The sequence below is a fragment of the Tachyglossus aculeatus genome, chromosome X5 (genome assembly GCF_015852505.1).
Source record: "Tachyglossus aculeatus isolate mTacAcu1 chromosome X5, mTacAcu1.pri, whole genome shotgun sequence".
NCBI classification, from domain to species: Eukaryota; Metazoa; Chordata; class Mammalia; order Monotremata; family Tachyglossidae; genus Tachyglossus; species Tachyglossus aculeatus.
The window spans coordinates 14465290-14485650 of record NC_052097.1 but is presented as its reverse complement, the minus strand read 5'-3'; the positions used below and the strand labels follow the sequence as shown (position 1 = coordinate 14485650).

At 45.0% G+C, this 20361-nt stretch overlaps 1 protein-coding gene across 1 annotated transcript in view; it reads right to left on the bottom strand.

Annotated features, from left to right (window-relative positions):
- Positions 1-20361, bottom strand: part of TACR3 (tachykinin receptor 3) — an 87807-nt gene that overhangs the window by 36551 nt on the left and 30895 nt on the right. Inside the window, exons 2-3 of the mRNA XM_038769281.1 lie at positions 7859-8047; positions 6285-6435 (exon numbers count right to left, since the gene is read on the bottom strand). Of these exons, the coding sequence (XP_038625209.1) occupies positions 6285-6435; positions 7859-8047 (340 nt within the window). The remainder of the gene's footprint in view (positions 1-6284; positions 6436-7858; positions 8048-20361) is intronic.

Sequence of the window (20361 nt, the reverse complement as noted above, 5' to 3'; positions counted from 1 at the left end):
CTGTGAGCCCGTTGTTGTGTAGGGACTGTCTCTATATGTTGCCGGCTTTTACTTCCCAAGTGCTTAGTACAGTGCTCTGCACAGAGTAAGCGCTCAATAAATATGATTGAATGAATGAGTGCTATTGTTCTCTCCCAAGATCTTAGTACTGTGCACTGCACACATTAAGTGCTCAGACTGTAAGCTCATTGTAGGCAGGGAATGTGTCTGTCATATTGTTGTGTTGTACTCTCTCAAGTGCTTAATACAGTGTGCTGCACAGAGTAAGAGCTCAATAAATACAATTGATTGATAAATACTATTGATTGATTGGTTTCTGTCATACACACTTCCAAAATTACAGTGTGACAATGCTCCAGGCCCCAAACATGCTCTGGATAAACATGATGTACGAGCAATGGGGCGCATGTTTTTATAAGATGTAGAGAGAATTAAAGGGGTCTGCATGATGAGGCATGCTCTGGCAGGGCTGAAGTGAAAAATCATAACATTTGAATTAACCAGCATACTACTCATCCACTGTTTTTATTGAGCATCTTCTGCGGGCAGAACACTATACTAAGGACTTGGTATGATACAACAGCAATAAAAGAGCCAGTTCCTTATCTAGATGATATTAATTCCTCAACTAGATAGTTGGAAAACTGGTATACATAAATTGCCAAATAATTAAATTAAGGAATTATAAGAAAAATTAAACCAAAGTCCAGGTCTTTCTTCTCCTTAAAATCCTCCAATGGCTGCCTGTCCAATTTACACCAAACAGAAATTTCTTACTATTGGCTTTAAGGTACGCAATCAGCTCTCCCTCTCCCACCTAATCTCACTGAGTTCTTACTACAAGAAAATGTGCTCACTTGGCTCTTCTAACACCAACCTAATCTCGGTACCTCGATCAATCAATCAATTACTCTCTTGTATTTACTGAGATCTTTCTGTGTACAGAGCACTGTACTAAGTGCTTGATAGAGTACACTACAACAATGTAACAGACACATTCCCTGCCCACAAATGAGTTTACAATCTAGAAGGGGAGACAGACAATATAAATGTCGATCTTATCTAACTCTGCACAGAATAGGTGTTCAATAAATGGTATTGATGATGATGAGGATGATGACGTCTATCCAGTCAGAGAGGTTTCATGATGGGATAGCCATCTTTTATGTCATCAGAAGAAAAATGGATATGTCAGTGCTCCCAGGTGATTTACCACTACCCAGTCTCTCCTGCCACCTCTCTATAAATTTTTCTCCCTCTATGGCCTCCCCTAACCTGGCTTTTAAAATAGTTTCTCCATTCTCTGCTTGGCTCTCCTTCAAGCCCCTCCTTCCAAAACACCATAAGAGGGGCTAGGGATGTAATGTCAAAACCAAATGTGTTGTAAACCCAGAACAAGAAGCAGCATGGCCTAGTGGATAGAGTGCAGGACTGGGAGTCAGAATGACCTATATTCTAATCCCAGCCCCACTACTCATCTGATGAGTGACCTTGGGCAAGTTGCTTCACTTCCTCTGTGCCTCAGTTACCTCACCTGTAAAATGGGGATTGATACTGTGAGCCCCATATGGGACATGGACTGTGTCCAACCTGAAGGAACGTGGCTTAGTAGAAAAGAGCATGGGTTTGAGAGTCAGAGGTCATGGGTTCTAATCCCGGCTCCACCACTTGTCAGCTGTGTGATTTTGGGAAAGTCACTTAACTTCTCTGTGCCTCAGTTACCTCATCTGTAAAATGGGGATTAAGACTGTGAAGCCCCAACTGGGATAACCTGATAACCTCGTATCTCCCCGAATGCTTAGAACAGTGCTTGGCAAATAGTAAGTGTTTAAAAAGATGTTATTGTTATTATTATTATTAACTTGAATCTACCCCATTGCTTAGTACAGTTCGTGGCACATAGTAAGGGCTTAACAAATACCAATTAAAAAATACCCAACAAAAACACAAGGTGTCTATTTAGAAATGTTACAAAGTACCGTTTGTCTGACCATGAAATATCTTAGGGCAAGAACTTCTTGACAAACACTTTCACATAACATGAATTCTTCCCCTTAGTGTGTGTATTAAGATGTAATAATAATAATAGCATTTGTGAAGTACTTACTAATAATAATCATCACGGTACTTGTTCAATGCTTACTACATGCCAAGCACGGTTCTAAGCATTGGAGTAGGTACAGGTTAATCAGGCTGGACACAGTCCCTGTCCCACATGGGGCTCACACTCTTAACCCCATTTTTGGATGAGGAATACTGCCACAACACAGAGATACTAGCTTGTTTCAAGCAAATTCAAAGGATTGATTTGTAACCCTATTATCAGCTCATTAGCACTGCAGAGAGAACAAACTGTAGCTTTGTAACCATGCTTATTGGGAACAGGACATCAAAATCAAGGCCTGAAGATTCATTCATTCAATTGCATTTATTGAGTGCTTACTGTGTGCACAGCACTGTACTAAGCGCTTGGGAAGTACAAGTCAGCAACATATAGAGACGGTCCCCACCCAATAACGGGCTCACAGTCTAGAAGGGGGAGACAGACAACAAAAGAAAACATGTAGACAGGTTTCAAAATCATCAGAACAAATAGAATTATAGCTATAAGCACATCATTAACAAAATAAATAGAATAGCAAATATGTACATGTAAAATAGAGTAATAAATCTGTACAAATATATATAATTGCTGTGGGGTGGGGAAGGAGGTAGGTCAAGGGGGGATGAGGGGAGGAGTGGAAAAAGGGAGCTCAGTCTGGGAAGGCCTCCTGGAGGAGGTGAACTCTCAGTAGGGCTTTGAAGGGAGGAAGAGAGCTAATTGTTTCAAGGAGGAAGGAGGGGCCCAGAGTGTTAAAGACAGGTGAGAGGTTAAGAAACTTTAGGATAGCGAATAACCCATTAGACTTGGCTATAAGGAAATTACTGGTGACTTCCTGGAGTGTGAAAGGCTCAAAAACCTGATGATAAAGGGTCAAAAAGAGAGTTGGTTCAGAGGAGAGGCAGTGAAGACAACAGATGAGCATCGTGGCTCAATGGAAAGAGCACGGGTTTGGGAGTCAGAGGTCATGGGTTCAATCGTGGTTCTGCCAATTGTCAGCTGTGTGACCTTGGGCAAGTCACTTAACTTCTCTGTGCCTCAGTTCCCTCATCTGTAAAATGGGGATGAAGACTGTGAGCCCCACGTGGGACAACCTGATCACCTTGTATCCTCCCCAGCGCTTAGAACAGTGCTTTGCACATAGTAAGCGCTTAATATATGCCATTAAAAAAAAAGATTTATCCAGGATTTTGGATAGGATGAAGAGCAGGGAGATGGGGCAATAGCTGGAGGGCACTGTGGGATCAAGATAAGGCATTTTAGTATGAGAAAGGCTGGAACATTGAGTGAGAGGAGGAGAGAGAATACAAGTCCTACTGGGGAGAGGGTTAGAGGCTAGATGGAGGAAATGAGTGTAAGTACAGGCTCCTCTGGAGAAACAGCTGTGGAGCAGAAGGATGAAAGGCGGGTGGGGGTGGTGCACCATGCGAAGAGGTGATAGGAAGACTTTGGGAAGGCAATACCTGATCTTTTCGACTTTGCCAATGATTTTTCCCATCCACATAGACCTTAATTGACCACTGAAACAAAAGTTTACAAAAAATGATTTTTGACAACTGGGGATTTTTTTTTAAGCCTACAGCTACCATGCTATAGTAGGCATTCCAGGTTGATGTAGCACAACTTGAATGAGTTTTGGAGGACTTGTGGAGAGTCCAAAACAGAGCAACAACAATGATGGAGGAGGATGGTTTTCAGGGGAAAGACTTAGAGAATCTGGGATCCTTTATTTGAAGAAGTAAAGGATGGAAGGAAGGGAAGGATTTAATAATAGTCTTGAAGCACATGATAAATATTATTTAGGAAGCAGCATTGAGAACAATCAATCAATCAAATTATTGAACCCTCTGAGTGCAGAGTATTGCACTGTTTGGGAGAGAACAATACAACAGAGTTAGTAGACACATTTCCTGCCCACAAGGAAACTACAGTTTCGAGCGAGAGACAAATATTAAAATAAATTACGGATACGCACCTAAGTGCTGTGGGGATCTGGATAGGGTGAATAAGGGATGATAATAATAATAATGATGGCATTTGTTAAGCGCTTACTATGTGCCAAGCACTGTTCTAAGTGCTGGGGCAGTACAAGGTAATCAGATTGTCCCACTTGGGGCTCACAGTCTTATTCCCCATTTTACAGATGAGGTAACTGAGGCACAGAGAAGTCAAGTGACTTGCCCAAAGTCACACAGCTGGTCAGTGGTGGAGCCGGGATTAGAAACTACTCCTCTGGTACAAATCCAAGTTCAAGGGTGAAACCAAAGGGCGAGGGAGTAGGGGAAATGAGGCAAATCAATCGAAATTGTTACAGAAGGGAGATGGCTTGGGCCCAGAGATAAGCACCCCCACCCCCTACTGTAAGAGAATGAGAAACTGAAATGCACTGGAAGCAGTGTGGCTCAGTGGAAAGAGCACAGGCTTGGGAGTCAGAGGTCATGGGTTCTAATCCTGGCTCCACCACTTGTTAGCTGTGTGACTTTGGACAAGTCACTTAACTTCTCTGGGCCTCAGTTACCTCATCTGTAAAATGGATCTGTAATGTAATCTGAGCTCCACGTGGGACAACCTGATCACCTTGTATCTCAGTACTTAGAACAGTGCTTTCCACATAGTAAGCGCTTAACAAATGCCGTTATTATTATTATTATTGGAAAAATATGGTTTTAGATACAACTCTCACACTGAAATGGTAGCAGATCTCTCTTGCCCAACACCTGCTGAGATCTTAATTTACTATCTTTTCCTCATCTTCCCTAGGCAAAATGATTCAAAAAGACCTTGTGAGGAATCAGCTCTTTTCACTCCAAGCAACAGGAGGGTGGTCCCTTTGATCTCTTGCATTTCTTTTCAGAGCTCTTATCCATGGTATACCCCTGATGGATTGGCCCTGAATAGGGCCAATAACCTTTTAAGTGCCTTGGAATTTCATTCCAGCCTTTCAGAAAACTGAATGTGGGACTCTGCATGTGCAGCGTGGCTCAGTGGAAAGAGCCTGGGCTTTGGAGTCCGAGGTCATGGGTTCTAATTCCGGCTGTGCTGCTTGTCAGCTGTGTGACTCTGGGCAAGTCACTTAACTTCTCTGTGCCTCAGTTACCTCATCTGTAAAATGGGGATTAAGACTGTGAGCCCCACGTGGGATGACCTGATCACCTTGTATCCCCCCAGTGCTTAGAACAGTGCTTTGCACATAGTAAGCACTTAACAAATACCATTATTATTATTATTATTATTATCCCCTCCTAATGTTATTATGGGGGCCTGGCAAATAGATCTTCCTTGGGAGATGCATGCATTACACATCCAAATTGTCTCAATCCCTTAATAAGAGAGGCTGTGCTTTCTACCCCCAACTTTGCACCCAAAACTTCTTTTTATGGGGTCTTGATGGGAGGATGGTGTGAACCAGTAAACTTCTGATGCAACGTTCTTACTGAATAAGATAGATCAGAGTCTGAACACAGGAAACAGGCTTCTCTGGATGTTCATTTCATAGTCTTAACAGTAGCTTTGTTACATAGTTGCTGCATCTGGTCTTTATACCTCCTCTTTCATTGGTGTGTTGATGTTATGCATGGTAGCAGCATGGGTTAAAGATGGAAAATACCCCTTTCAGTACTAATTTCTAACGTGGCTAGGACTTGTAACCAAATATTAAACACTGAGGCAGATTTGTCAACGTTTCTGGTTTTGATATTGCTTTGGATGTAGTTGATTGTATTGTGTACTGGGGAGCTCACTGTTCAAATTCTCTCTGTTTCTTCAGAGGGAGCTTTTATTGTTTTTCCAAATGGTTTATTTTATGTCCTCTGGGCAGCAAGAAAACAGTACTTAGAAATGTGTTCTGTGTGCTCCAATCCAAATATCACAATTATTCTTACTTTTAGGGGTCATCTGCTGGAATAGGAGCATTCTCATTCTTGGAGATGAACCCTTCTTTATTTTGGGGTGTGTGTGAATGTAACTCAGTAGGATTGTATAGACCTAGGAATTGATAACACAAACAGTGCACCCTTCCTTTGTTTCCACAGTCCTGTATATTGACAGCACGTTCATGTTTGAACTCGGTGAATTTTTAAAATGTTTTTCCTTCATGTCCTTGAGCCACATCTACCTGTGGCTGGGTTTTGTATTGGTTAAAAAAATCCCTACTCATGAGGTGAACTTATTGGAAATACAATACCTTTCTCTTAGCCTTGAGCTGTTCATGATACTTGTCAGATGTGTCTCCTGGGATCTCTCCTCCCCACAGGGTAATTCCAACTATGGTGTAAGTGATGCCCATGACAAGCAAAGGAAAGCAGTACACCAAGACAATCACAATGATGTGGTACCTGCAGAGGGAGAGACCAGAGTGCTGAAGATTTGGGATTTGGCTGGAAAGATGCAAAAATCAGCTATTCCACTTCTCCTTTAGTTTCAGAGTTTTTTAAAAATAGATTTAACAGGCTGACCCAAACTGTCAAAGTTTAACTGTAACCCAGGAGAAAATGACATTTCACTTCGTGTCTACTGTCAACTGAAGTTATGCCCTGGAATCATCAGCTGGCCTTAGCGCTGTCCTCTGGGGTGGATGAACAAGCTAACTTGCCATTAGGTCAAGGGCAGTACAGAAGACCATATCAAGTTTGCATTTTGGTTTGTTTTTCCCCCGCAAGGGTGGATTCATCTTCTTATCTGAAATTATTAAGATGACTTTTAAACAACTGTATTAGCCTAAGTATAGCTGGTAATTTAGTTTTGCATTATAGGTTAAAGAAAAAAATCAACCCATCACATTCTTATCATCCTGTGCCATTTTCACCAGCCCTTCTAACATTTATAGATGTCAGGGCGTATCTAATGGCTGTGGGCATTAGTTGCCAGAAAAAAAATGCAATGCCAGTTCCGTGGGTCATCTTTTCAATTTCAATTCATTTTAATGCATTTATTGCCTGATTTCTCTTAAATTCTTTTGGAGGTTTGTTTGTTTTTTTCTGACCCTGGGTTTGCACATCTGAGCTAGTATGCCCGGCTGTTGCAGATTGAGGCTGTGGTTTAAATTCAGTAATCTTCCTAAAAATAAACATTACTAAGACTTCTGAAATATGGAAATCCTGAAACTTCATAGAAAACTAAAATAAAACAACAACTGACTGAATTTTAAGGCAAGATGTCAACAGAAATATGGTTTTCTTCCACATGGATTGTTTTTAAGTCAGTATGAAAGAGGACATATCTCTCAAAACTTTGTTATTCAGTAGGCTTAGCTAGTGGGAGTTGCAGATTAGTCAAAATTCCTGGTTTTTCAGCACCTCAGTGAAGTCTTGGAAAGGTCTTGGAAAGGAGTGAATCTTGATCCCTATTTTACATTCCAGTGGGACTTTGCAAATCAGGTTAAGATGCCCAAAGGAAAGTACTGTTTGAGTATTGTTCGTTAATTGCACTGGTGGAACAATGTATCAGAATATTCACAGCTTGAAGCAGGGGGAGCCTGCTGAGGGAGAACTCCCAGGCTGCAGGAAAACTGAAAATGCTTGCTAATCATACTAACAAAGAACTTCTGCAAACCACCCTAGGGAGTACAAGGATGAATACAATGTTGTAAACGTTTTTTCCACTGAGAGAAACTGGCAGTTTTTCCAAGTAAGGGGAATCAACCAAGAAGAGAGAAATGTGCTGTATGACAAGGCTTTATTCTGAAAAATTAAGTACATGGAAATATTATATGGCACACAGTGTAATGTCTATGGAGCAAAACTGAAGAAATTCACTCACGTAAAATGTTGATTTGACCCTTCTGGCCACTGAACATAACAAAGGGTTCGTCCAGGCATCACTTTGGTTTTGGAGTACAGACACTGGGGAATTGCGAGCAGGAAAGCTAGAATCCATATACTCCCAATGACGACCTTGGTAGCAGTTGCAGAGAGTCTAGGCTTCAAGGGGTCTATGATAGCCATATACCTGCATATAAAAGTCAAATCACACTTATGAGAGAGAACTCGATGAAATAAGCTCTTTTGTTATGGTCAGGGGTTTGAGGAAATGTGGGGAAATATTGTATGTTTTTTCTCTCAAATATTGCCAACTCCACTGAAATAATAGGATAGTGACGATCTCTGATCAGGAAGGAAAGAAAAGCAGGATATCTATCACTGAATAATAATTGTAAAAAACACACACAAAACTCCTATAAGATGACTTGTGGTCAACTCAACATAATGTTCACCAGTATAGAACTAGCTTGAAATTCAAATTTAGGAAAGGAACCACAGAGAAATTCTAATTACAAACTGTAAATTATAATTACTACCTTTTCCTTTGTTACCAAAAATGAGGACATGCCTGTTTAAAATTAGTATTTTAAATCTGGAAAAATCAAGCATTGCATACAGAGAAAAGATAAGATAATTTGCCAAAGAGTCCTTATGATTTGGTGGGGGGGGAGAGATAAAGGATGCATACTTGTTATCTTACATGGTGTTCACATTTCAAAGCGACTTTATATATAATATACATATATATATATATATATATATATATATATATATATATATACTCACCACCTCTTATAATAAAGATCAGCTGTTCTTGATTCCTCCAAAATGTACGCTAAATACTGCACACAGAATCCAAGGATCTAAATTTGGGGTTTACAGGTATTTGAATATGAAACATGACACTACTACTAAATGTAACCTAAAATGCATTACTGATTCAGCATTTGATAAATCAGTCTGATTACCAAATTACTGAAGTAAACTAAAAATGTATATTTTTAGGAACTGAGAGCATACATTCAGAGTAGCAAGAGATAACGAGGAACTTGGCTTTTTCACCTTACTCACTCACATTTATTGAGCACTTACTGTGTGCAGGGCACGACACATTCCCTGTCCACAATGAGCCTGCAGTCTCGAGGGGGAGGCAGATATTAATATAAATAATAATTAATATGAATAAATACATTTACACCTCATTCCCAGAAGAAGCGTGGCCTAGTGCAAAGAGCTTGGGCCTGGGATTCTGAAGATTTGGGTTCTAATCCCACTCCCCTGCATTCCTGCTGTGTGACCATGGACAAGTCAATTAACTTCACAGTTCCCTCATCTACAAAATGAAGATCCAATATCTGATCTCCTTCCTACTTAGACTGTGAGCCCCATGTGGGATCTGATTATCTTGTATCTGCCCCAGAGTTTAGCACAGCGCTTGGCACATAATAAGTGCTTAACAAATACCACAATTATTATTATTCATATCAGACCAGGAAGCAGAATGTTTAAAAATAAAGGCCTTCATGAAAATGAGAGTTAAAGTTCCTGAAGGCCTTCACAGCTGGCACTGTAAGGGAAGAACTGCATGAGTCTAGAGGTTCGAGACACCATTTCTGAATTATTTTCTTTGGGAGTTTGGTAAGATTATGAAATAGGTCACTTCTATAACATGAAGTCTTTAAATCTCCATCATATATAATATAGCTCTTATATTTACATAGAAAGCTACTAAATTGTCTTCTTGAGACCATGAGAAAACTCCATGAGAAAACTAAGACAGGAGCACTTCGGCCAACAGGCCGAACAGGCCGGCCAACAGGACCCCACCATGGAGTCCTCTTTGGCCACCAGTGTCAAATGATTAACCATTTGGCATTAAAGGTTAACCATTTGGCATCTGTCCTAATCCTCCTCGACCTCTCAGCTGCCTTTGACACTGTGGACCACCCCCTTCTCCTCAACACGCTATCTGACCTTGGCTTCAGAGACTCCGTCCTCTCCTGGTTCTCCTCTTATCTCTCCGGTCTTCTTTCTCAGTCTCTTTTGCAGGCTCCTCCTCCCCCTCCCATCCTCTTACTGTGGGGGTTCCCCAAGGTTCAGTGCTTGGTCCCCTTCTGTTCTCAATCTACACGCACTCCCTTGGTGACCTCATTCGCTCCCACGGCTTCAACTATCATCTCTACGCTGATGACACCCAGATCTACATCTCTGCCCCTGCTCTCTCCCCTTCTCTCCAGGCTCGCATCTCCTCCTGCCTTCAGGACATCTCCATCTGGATGTCTGCCTACCACCTAAAGCTCAACATGTCGAAGACTGAACTCCTTGTCTTCCCTCCCAAACCTTGTCCTCTCCCTGACTTTCCCATCTCTGTTGACGGCACTACCATCCTTCCCGTCTCACAAGCCCGCAACCTTGGTGTCATCCTCGACTCCGCTCTCTCATTCACCCCTCACATCCGAGCCGTCACCAAAACCTGCCGGTCTCAGCTCCGCAACATTGCCAAGATCCACCCTTTCCTCTCCATCCATACCGCTACCCTGCTCATTCAAGCTCTCATCCTATCCCGTCTGGACTACTGCACCGGCCTTCTCTCTGATCTCCCATCCTCGTGCCTCTCTCCACTTCAATCCATACTTCATGCTGCTGCCCGGATTATCTTTGTCCAGAAACGCTCTGGGCATATTACTCCCCTCCTCAAAAATCTCCAGTGGCTACCAATCAATCTGCGCATCAGGCAGAAACTCCTCACCCTGGGCTTCAAGGCTCTCCATCACCTCGCCCCCTCCTACCTCACCTCCCTTCTCTCCTTCTACAGCCCAGCCCACACCCTCTGCTCCTCCACCGCCAATCTCCTCACCGTACCTCGTTCTCGCCTGTCCCGCTATCGACCCCCGGCCCACGTCATCCCCCGGGCCTGGAATGCCCTCCCTCTGCCCATCCGCCAAGCTAGCTGTCTTCCTCCCTTCAAGGCCCTGCTGAGAGCTCACCTCCTCCAGGAGGCCTTCCCAGACTGAGCCCCTTCCTTCCTCTCCCCCTCGTCCCCCTCTCCATCTCCCCATCTTACCTTCTTCCCTTCCCCACAGCACCTGTATATATGTATATATGTTTGTACATATTTATTACTCTAATTATTTATTTATTTATTTATTTATTTATTTATTTTACTTGTACATATCTATCCTATTTATTTTATTTTGTTAGTATGTTTGGTTTTGTTCTCTGTCTCCCCCTTTTAGACTGTGAGCCCACTGTTGGGTAGGGACTGTCTCTATATGTTGCCAATTTGTACTTCCCAAGCGCTTAGTACAGTGCTCTGCACATAGTAAGCGCTCAATAAATACAATTGATGATGATGATGATGATAAAGGGAATGCTGGTGAATTTTGAGGTCCTGGCCCACCACCCCAAAATGGCCAATGGGACTGCTGAAAGTCCACGGCCAGTCAGTCAGAGTGGCGGCCACAAAAGTACAGTAGGTAAATGGAGGACAGAGGAGGCTGTACAATGTTAATCTTCCTCTTCCACTTGTTTCCAGTGGGGCTGGAGTTATACCACACTGGCAATCCTGGAAACTTCCAGGAAACAACCTGTTGTATAGCTTCTGTGCCCGGACATCTTGATGGCCTCCGTAGCAGAGGAAGTAGTAGTGGTGAGTGAGTGAGTGAGAGAGAGAGAGAGAGAGAGAGAGAGAGGGAGAGAGAGAGAGAGAGAGAGAGAGAGAGAGAGAGAGAGAGAGAGAGAGAGAGAGAGAGAGAGAGAGAGTTTGTGTGTGTGTGAGACAGAGAGGGAAATATCCCCCATGAACTGTGCTCTTATATTAAAGGAGGCCTTCAAAGGACACACATGGGCAGAAATTAGTCCTGGAGTGGGATAGTTTTCTGGGGCAGTGACCACAAAGGGGTCTTTCCTGAGCCCAAACACAATTGTTTAGGGAAGCAGCATGGGCTTGAAAGTCAGAGGACGTGGATTCTAATTCCAACTCTGCCACAGGTCTGCTGTGTGACCTTGGGCAAGTCATTTCATTTCTCTGTCTCACTTAAGTCACCTATAAATGGGGATCAAGACTGTGAGCCCATGTGGGTCAGGGACTGTATCCAACAGTTATGTACATATCTGTTATTTATTTATATTAATGTCTGTCTCCCCTTCTAGACTGTAAGCTCGTTGTGTGCAGGGAATGTGTCTGTTTATTGTTATATTGTACTCTCCCAAGCGCTCAGTACAGTGCTCTGCACACAGTAAATTACAGATATGTAGATAAGTGCTGTGAGGCTGGGACAGAGGAAGAAGAAAGGGAGCAAGTCAGGATGACACAGAAGGGAGTGGGAGAAGGGGAAATGAGGGCTTAATCAGGGAAGGCCTCTTGGAGGAGACGTGCCTTCAATAAGGTTTTGAAGGCGAGGAGAGTAATTGTCAGATATGAGGAGGTAGGGTGTTCCAGGCCAGAGGCCGAATGTGAGCGAGAGGTTGGTGGCAAAATAGACAAAATCGTGGTAAAATGTGTAGGTTGGCCTTAGGGGAGCCAAGTGTGCGGGCTGGGCTCTAGTAACTAAACCACAGACCTGGGTCACCTGCACAGTCTGCCTCCTCTGCTTTTGTGTCCAAGTTTAGAGTGTTGCTGGTGGAGAAGCAGTGTGGCTCAGTAGAGAAGCAGCGTGGCTCAGTGGAAAGAGCCCGGGCTTTGGAGTCAGAGTTCATGGGTTCAAATCCCGGCTCCGCCAATTGTCAGCAGTGTGACTTTGGGCAAGTCACTTCACTTCTCTGTGCCTCAGTTACCTCATCCGTAAAATGAGGATTAAGACTGTGAGCCCCCCGTGGGACATCCTGATCACCTAGTAACCTCCCCAGCACTTAGAACAGTGCTTTGCATATAGTAAGTGTTTAACAAATGTCATTAAAAAAAAATCTAAATATCAGGCCGACTTCGTCCACTTCAAGTTTATCCTTGCATACTTCAACTCAGCCCAGCAAAATTATTTCTCCTCCTTTATTTACACCCATGCCCATCACCCTCGTCAGTTGTTCCAGACATTTTACTCCCTCAGGGCCCTGTTCCCCTGCTTTCCCCATCCCTTGCTCCCAGTGACCTGACTATCCACTTTAATGAAGTGGTTAATGAAGAAAACTGACACTATCAGGTGTGAGCTCCCTAAAATCTCCCCTGCCCCTCCTCAGCTACTTCCCCTTTTAGCCCCCTCTTCAACTATCCCATCTTTCCCAGCAGTATCTCTGGAGATCGCCTGCTTCCTCTCAAAATCCTTCGCACCTTATCAAAAAACTCTTGCCCCCACCCTTCTTTCCTCCTTAACAGCCATCTTCAACTATTTGCTCCCCAATGACTTCTTCCCCACTGCTTTCAACAAGCCCATGTCTTCCCTTTCCAAAAAACACCCTCGCTTGACTTCTAAGGCTCCCTCCAGTTATCACCCATCTCCCTCCTACCGTTCTTCTCCAAACTCCTTGAGTGAGCTGTCGACACCCACTGTTTCAAGTTCCTCTTCTCCAATTCTCCAATCTGAAACCTCCTCCAATCTGGCTTCCATCCCCTTCACTGCACAGAAACCACACTTTCACAGGTCTCCAGTGAACTCTTTCTTGCCAAATCCAATGGCCTCTACTCCATCTTAATCCTCCTAGATCTCTCAGCTGTCTTCGACACTGACAACCAACCCCCTTTCCTGGAAAAATTGTCCAACCTTCGCTTCACTGACACTGTCCTTTCCTGGTTCTCTTCTTATCATTCTGGACGTTCATTCTCAGACTCCCTTCGCAGGCTCCTCCTCTGCCACCTACCCCTTAACTGTGGGGGTCCCTCAAAGTTCAGTTTATGGGTCCTCTTCTATTCCCCATCTACACCCTCGCCTTTGGAGAACTCATTTGCCCCCGTGGCTTCAACTACCACCTCTAAGATGATGACACCCAAATCTACATCTCCTGCCCCAATCTATCTTCCTTGCTTCAGTCTCAAATTTCCTCTTGCCTTCAAAACATCTCTACTTGGATGTCTTCCTCTCACCTCAAACTTAACATGTCCCAAATCGAACTCCTTATCTTCCCACCCAAACCCTGTCCTCCCCCTGACTTTCCCATCACCACCTCTATCCTTCATGTCTCAATCCCATAAGCTTGTGTTATCCTTGACTCCTCTAATTCAACCCATTTATTCAATCTATGACTAAATCTTGTCAGTCCCACCTCCACAGCATCACTAAAATCAGCCCTTTCCTTTCCATCCAAACTGCTACCCTGTTAATACAATCACTCATCCTATCCCAGCTGGATTACTGCATCAGCCTCCTTGCTGACCTCCCAGTCTCCTGTCTCTCCCCACTCCAGTCCATACTTCACTCTGCTGGCCAAATCATTATTCTACAAAAAAGTTCAAGACTTGTCTCCGCACTCCCCCAAAAAGTCCAGTGGTTGCCCATTCACCTCTGCATCAAACAAAAACTTCTCAACATTGGTTTTAAAGCACTCAATCACCTTCCTTCCTCCTACCTCACCTTGCTATTTTCCTACTACTATCCAGCCCAAACATTTGTTTCCTCTAATGCTTCCTTCTCACTGTGCCTCAATCTTGTCTCACTGCTGCCCATGCCCTGCCTCTGGCCTGGAAAGCCCTCTCACCCCAAATCCAACAGACACTCTCCCCCTCTTCAAAGTCTTATTGAGGGCACATCTCCAAGAGGCCTTCCCTGACTAAGCCCCACTTTCCTCTTCTCCCAGGCCTTTCAGTGTCACCCTGACTTGTTCCCCCCACCCCACCTCATTTATTTATATTAAATAAATAATATTTAATAATTTGATAATACATAAATAATATATATATAAATGAATAGTATAAATATAATAAATATTATTACATTTATATAAATATAAATATAATAATACCCCCTCTCTAGATGGTAAGCTCATTGTGAGCAGGGAAAGTGTCTGTTTATTGTTGTATTGTACCCTCCAAAGTGCTTAGTACAGTGACAGTAAGAGCTCAATAAATATGAATGAATGAATGGAGAGTAACAAGGTGAGGCAGGAGGGTAGAAGGGTTCAAGGTAAGCACTTTAAAGCTGATGGAAAGGAGTTTCTGTTTGTTGTGGAGTTGGATGTGCAACCAATGGAGGTTCTTGAGGAGTGGGGAAAAAATGGACTGAAAACTGATCCATGCAGCAGAGTGAAGTATGGACTGGAATGGGGAGAGTCAGGAGGCTAAGGGGTCAGCAAGGAGGCTGATGCAGTAATCAAGGGGGGGTAGGATAAGTGCTTGGATTAACATAAAAACATAAAAACATTTTGACAAGTTTGAGGTGATGGCAGGGCCCATCTCAGGGTCGCACCTGGAGAGTTTCCAGTACTCTCTCGGCTACGGGAGGGAGAGTCAAGCACAGGCCTACCCGTTCCATTCCTAGCTTGGGCAGTGGCTAGTGAGTGGAAGGTAATCTGCTACAAGTCAAAACTCACCCATGCTGGGCAGCAGCGGCATGGCAGTGAGTCGAGGGCGGAGACTTGAGTTTACTGCGCGGAAGGCGGAAATGGTAAACCACTTCCGTATGTTTACCAAGAAAACTCTATGGATACATTACCAGAACGATTGCTGATGGAGAGCGGGGAGTTCTGGGAGAGATGTGTCCGTGGTGTCGCTATGGGACGGAAATGACTCGACGGTATAAAACAAGACAAGGTGTCAGGACATTCATTCATTCAATCATATTTATTGAGTGCTTACTGCGTGAGAGCACTATACTAAGTGCTTGGAAAGTACAATTTGGCAACAAATAGAGACAATCCCTACCCAACAATGGGCTCACAGTCTAGAAGGGGGGAGACAGACAACAAAACAAACCAAAACAAGACAGGCATCAATAGCATCAGCAAAAATAGAATTATAGATATATACATGGTGTTAATAAAATAAATAGAATAATAAAAAAATAAATATGTACATATATACACAAGTCCTGTGGGGCCGGGAGGAAGAGCAGAGGGAGGGAGTAGGGGCAATGAGGAGGGGAGGAGGAGCAGATGAAAAGTGTGGCTTAGTCTGGAAAGGCCTGCTGGAGGAGGTGAGCTCTCAGTAGGGCTTTGAGGGGGGGAAGTGTGCTTCTTTGGCAGATGTGAGGAGGGAGGGCATTCCAGGCCGGAGGTAGGACGTGGGCCAGGGGTCGACGGCGGGACAGGTGAGAATGAGGCACAGTGCAGAGGGTAGCGGCAGAGAAGCGGAGTGTGCAGGCTGGGCTGTAGGAGAGAAGGGAGGTGAGGTAAGAGTGGGCAAGGTGATGGAGAGCTTTGAAGCCAATAGTGAGGAATTTTGCTTGATAAGAAGGTTCATAGGCAACCACTGGAGATTACTGAGGAGGGAGGGTGACATGCCCAGAGCATTTCTGTAGAAAGATAATCTGGGCAGCAGAATAAAATATAGACTGAAGTGGGGAAAGACAGGAGGTTGGGATGTCAGAAAGAAGACTGATGCAGTAATCCAGTTGGGATATCAATCAATCAATCATATTTATTGAGTGCTTACTGTGTGCAGAGCACTGTACTAAGCGCTTGGGAAGTACAAGTTGGCAACATATACAGTCCCTACCCAACAGTGGGCTCACAGTCTAGAAGGGGGAGACAGAGAACAAAACCAAATATATTAACAAAATAAAATAAATAGAATAGATATGTAGAAATAAAATAAATGAATAAATAGAGTAATAAATATGTACAAACATATATACATATATACAGGTGCTGTGGGGAAGGGAAGGAGGTAAGATGGGGGGATGGAGAGGGGGACGAGGGGGAGAGGAAGGAGGTGGCTCAGTCTGGGAAGGCCTCCTGGAGGAGGTGAGCTCTCAGTAGGGCCTTGAAGGGAGGAAGAGAGCTAGCTTGGCGTATGGGCAGAGGGAGGACATTCCAGGCCAGGGGGATGACGTGAGCCGGGGGTCAACGGCAGGACAGGAGAGAACGAGGCACGGTGAGGAGATTAGCGGCAGAGGAGCAGAGGGTGCGGGCTGGGCTGTAGAAGGAGAGAAGGGAGGTGAGGTAGGAGGGGGCGAGGTGATGGAGAGCCTTGAAGCCGAGGGTGAGGAGTTTCTGCCTGATGCGCAGATTGATTGGTAGCCACTGGAGATTTCTGAGGAGGGGAGTAACATGCCCAGAGCGTTTCTGGACAAAGACAATCTGGGCAGCAGCATGAAGTATGGATTGAAGTGGGGAGAGACAAGAGGATGGGAGATCAAAGAGAAGGCTGATGCAGTAGTTCAGATGGGATAGGATGAGAGCTTGAACGAGCAGGGTAGCGATTTGGATGGAGAGGAAAGGGTGGATCTTGGCAATGTTGCGGAGCTGAGATCAGCAGGTTTTGGTGACGGCTTGGATGTGAGGGGTGAACGAGAGAGCGGAGTCGAGGATGACACCAAGGTTGCGAGCTTGTGAGATGGGAAGGATGGTAGTGCCATCAGCAGTGATGGGAAAGTCAGGGAGAGGGCAGGGTTTGGGAGGGATGACAAGGAGTTCAGTCTTGGACATGTTGAGTTTTAGGTGGCGGGAAGACATCCAGATGGAGATGTCCTGAAGGCAGGAGGAGATGCGAGCCTGGAGGGATGGGGAGAGAGCAGGGGCAGAGATGTAGATTTGGGTGTCATCAGTGTAGAGATGATAGTTGAAGCCGTGGGAGCGAATGAGGTCACCAAGGGAGTGAGCGTAGATCGAGAACAGAAGGGGACCGAGAACTGAACCTTGGGGAACCCCCACAGTAAGGGGATGGGAGGGGGAGGAGGAGCCTGCAAAAGAGACTGAGAATGAACGACCGGAGAGATAAGAGGAGAACCAGGAGAGGACGGAGTCTGTGAAGCCAAGGTTGGATAGCGTGTTGAGGAGAAGGGGGTGGTCCACAGTGTCGAAGGCAGCTGAGAGGTCGAGGAGGATTAGGATAGAGTATGAGCCGTTGGATTTGGCAAGCAGGAGGTCATTGGTGACCTTTGAGAGGGCAGTTTCTGTGGAATGTAGGGGACGGAAGCCAGACTGGAGCGGGTCGAGGAGAGAGTTGGCATTGAGGAATTTGAGGCAGCGTGTGTAGACGACTCGTTCAAGGAGTTTGGAAAGGAATGGTAGGAGGGAGATGGGGTGATAACTAAAAGGTGAGGTGGGGTCAAGAGAGGGTTTCTTTTAGGATGGGAGAGACATGGGCATGTTTGAAGGCAGAGGGCAAGGAACCAGTGGAGACTGAGCGGTTGAAGATGGAAGTTAAGGAGGGAAGAAGGGACAGAGTGAGAGATTTCATGAGATGAGAGGGAATGGGGTCAGAAGCACAGGTGGCCGGAGTAGCACTTGAGAGGAGGGAGGAGAGCTCCTCTGAGGATACTGCTGGGAAGGATGGGAGAATAGCAGAGAGTGTTGAGAGCCGGGGGGTTGGAGAAGGGTGGGGAGTGACTTTGGGGAGATCGGACCTGATGGATTTAATTTTATTAATGAAGTAGGAGGCCAGATCGTTGGGGATGAGGGAAGGAGGAGGGGGAGGAACCGGGGGCCTGAGAAGGGAGTTGAATGTACGGAAGAGCTGATGGGGATGATGGGCTTGGGTGTCAATAAGGGAGGAGAATTAGTTTTGTCTGGCAGAGAAGAGGGCTGAGTTAAGGCAGGAGAGGGTAAACTTGAAGTGAACGAGGTTGGCATGGTGTTTAGACTTTCGCCAGCAGCGTTCGACAGCTCGAGCATAAGAGCAAAGGAGGTGGACAGTGGCAGTGATCCAGGGCTGTGGGTTAGTGGTACGAAAGCGGCGAAGGGAAAGGGGAGCGAGTGAGTCTAGCTGAGTATGATGAGTGATTGTACTTAACAAGGTAGCGGTTTGTATGGACAGGAAAAGGTGGATCTTGGCGATGTTGTGAAGGTGAGACAAGCAGGTTCTGGTGACAGATTGGGTATGTGGGGTGAATGAGAGAACAGAGTCAAGGATGACATCAAGGTTGTGGGCTTGCGAGACAGGAAGGATGGTAGTGCCATCTACAGTGACGGGAAAGTTAGGGAGAGGACAGGGTTTGGGAGAGAAGATAAGTTGCATGTTGGACATGTTGAGTTTTAGGTGGTGGGCAGACATCCAGGTGGAGATATCCTGAGGGCAGAAGGAGATACGAGCCTGGTGGGAGGGAGAGAGAACAGGGGAGGAGATGTAGATCAGGATGTTGGACGGATGTAGGACATCCACATAGAGACATCTTGAAGGCAGAGGAAATGTGAGACTGCAAAGGGAGAGAGATCTGGGCTAAAGATGTAGATTTGGGTGTCATCTGCATAGAGGTTATAGTCGAAGCCATGTGAGTGAAAGAGTTCTCCAAGGGAGTGGGTATAGATGGAGAATAGAAGGGGATCCAAAACTGAACCTCGAGGCACCCTCACATTTAGGGTGTGGGAAGCAGAGGAGGAGCCCATGAAGGAGACTGAGAATGAATGCCTAGAGAGATAGGAGGAGAACCAGGAGAAGACAGTGTCAGTGAAGTCGAGGTTGGGTAATGTTTCCAGGAGAAGGGAATCGTTGACCGTGTGGAAGGCCGCTGAGAAATTGAGGATAATTAAGATGGAGTACAGGTTGTTGGCTTTGGCAAGATGGAGACCATTTGGACCTTTGAGAGGGTGGTTTCTGTGGAGTGAATAGGGAAAGCCAGAGACAGGAACACCTGGGCCACCCCAACTATTGGTTCCGACTCACATCCCCACCGAGGCTAAGACCTGGGGAAAATTATGACAGTGAAGAAGCCACATATTTCAGCAAGGCTTTTTATTCTATCTCACATGATAAACATTCTCCTCCCTGACAACTCTGCCCCCGAGGAAAAGAACATCTGGACCAGCCAGGACACTGGAATTACTGAGGGATTAGATTATCGAGGGATGAGGTCTGGTTGGGGGTTTTCCAGAGAAGCAGTGTGGCTCAGTGGAAACAGCATGGGCTTTGGAGTCAGAGGTCATGGGTTCAAATCCCGGCTCTGCCAATTGTCAGCTGTGTGACTTTGGGCAAGTCACTTAACTTCTCTGTGCCTCAGTGACCTCACCTGTAAAATGGGGATTAAGATGGTGAGCCCTTTGTGGGACAAACTGATCACCTTGTAACCTCCCCAGTGCTTAGAACAGTGCTTTGCACATAGCGTTTAATAAATGCCATCATTATTATTATTATTATTCCAGGGCCAAGTAGGGTAGCCTTTCCTTCAGCACCTTGAAAGATGGAATTCAGAGCTACCAATTAGATTTAAAGCTCCTTGAGGGTAAACGGCTGGATCTACTCTACCAACACAGGTCCTAATTCCGGTGTCAGGGTAGTCGATTGGGAAGAGGAAGGCTACCATAAGCAAAATGTGGTAGGATGGGGATGACATCACTGCTTTTGACTTCATGCCATTTCTCTGAGATGGCAGTGAGAAAAATGCAGTCAGAAGCCTCCTTGCCACTGGTTAGGAGGCCGTTACCTCTTCCCACCCTGAAACAGATTCATTCAATCATATTTATTAAGCGCTTACTGTG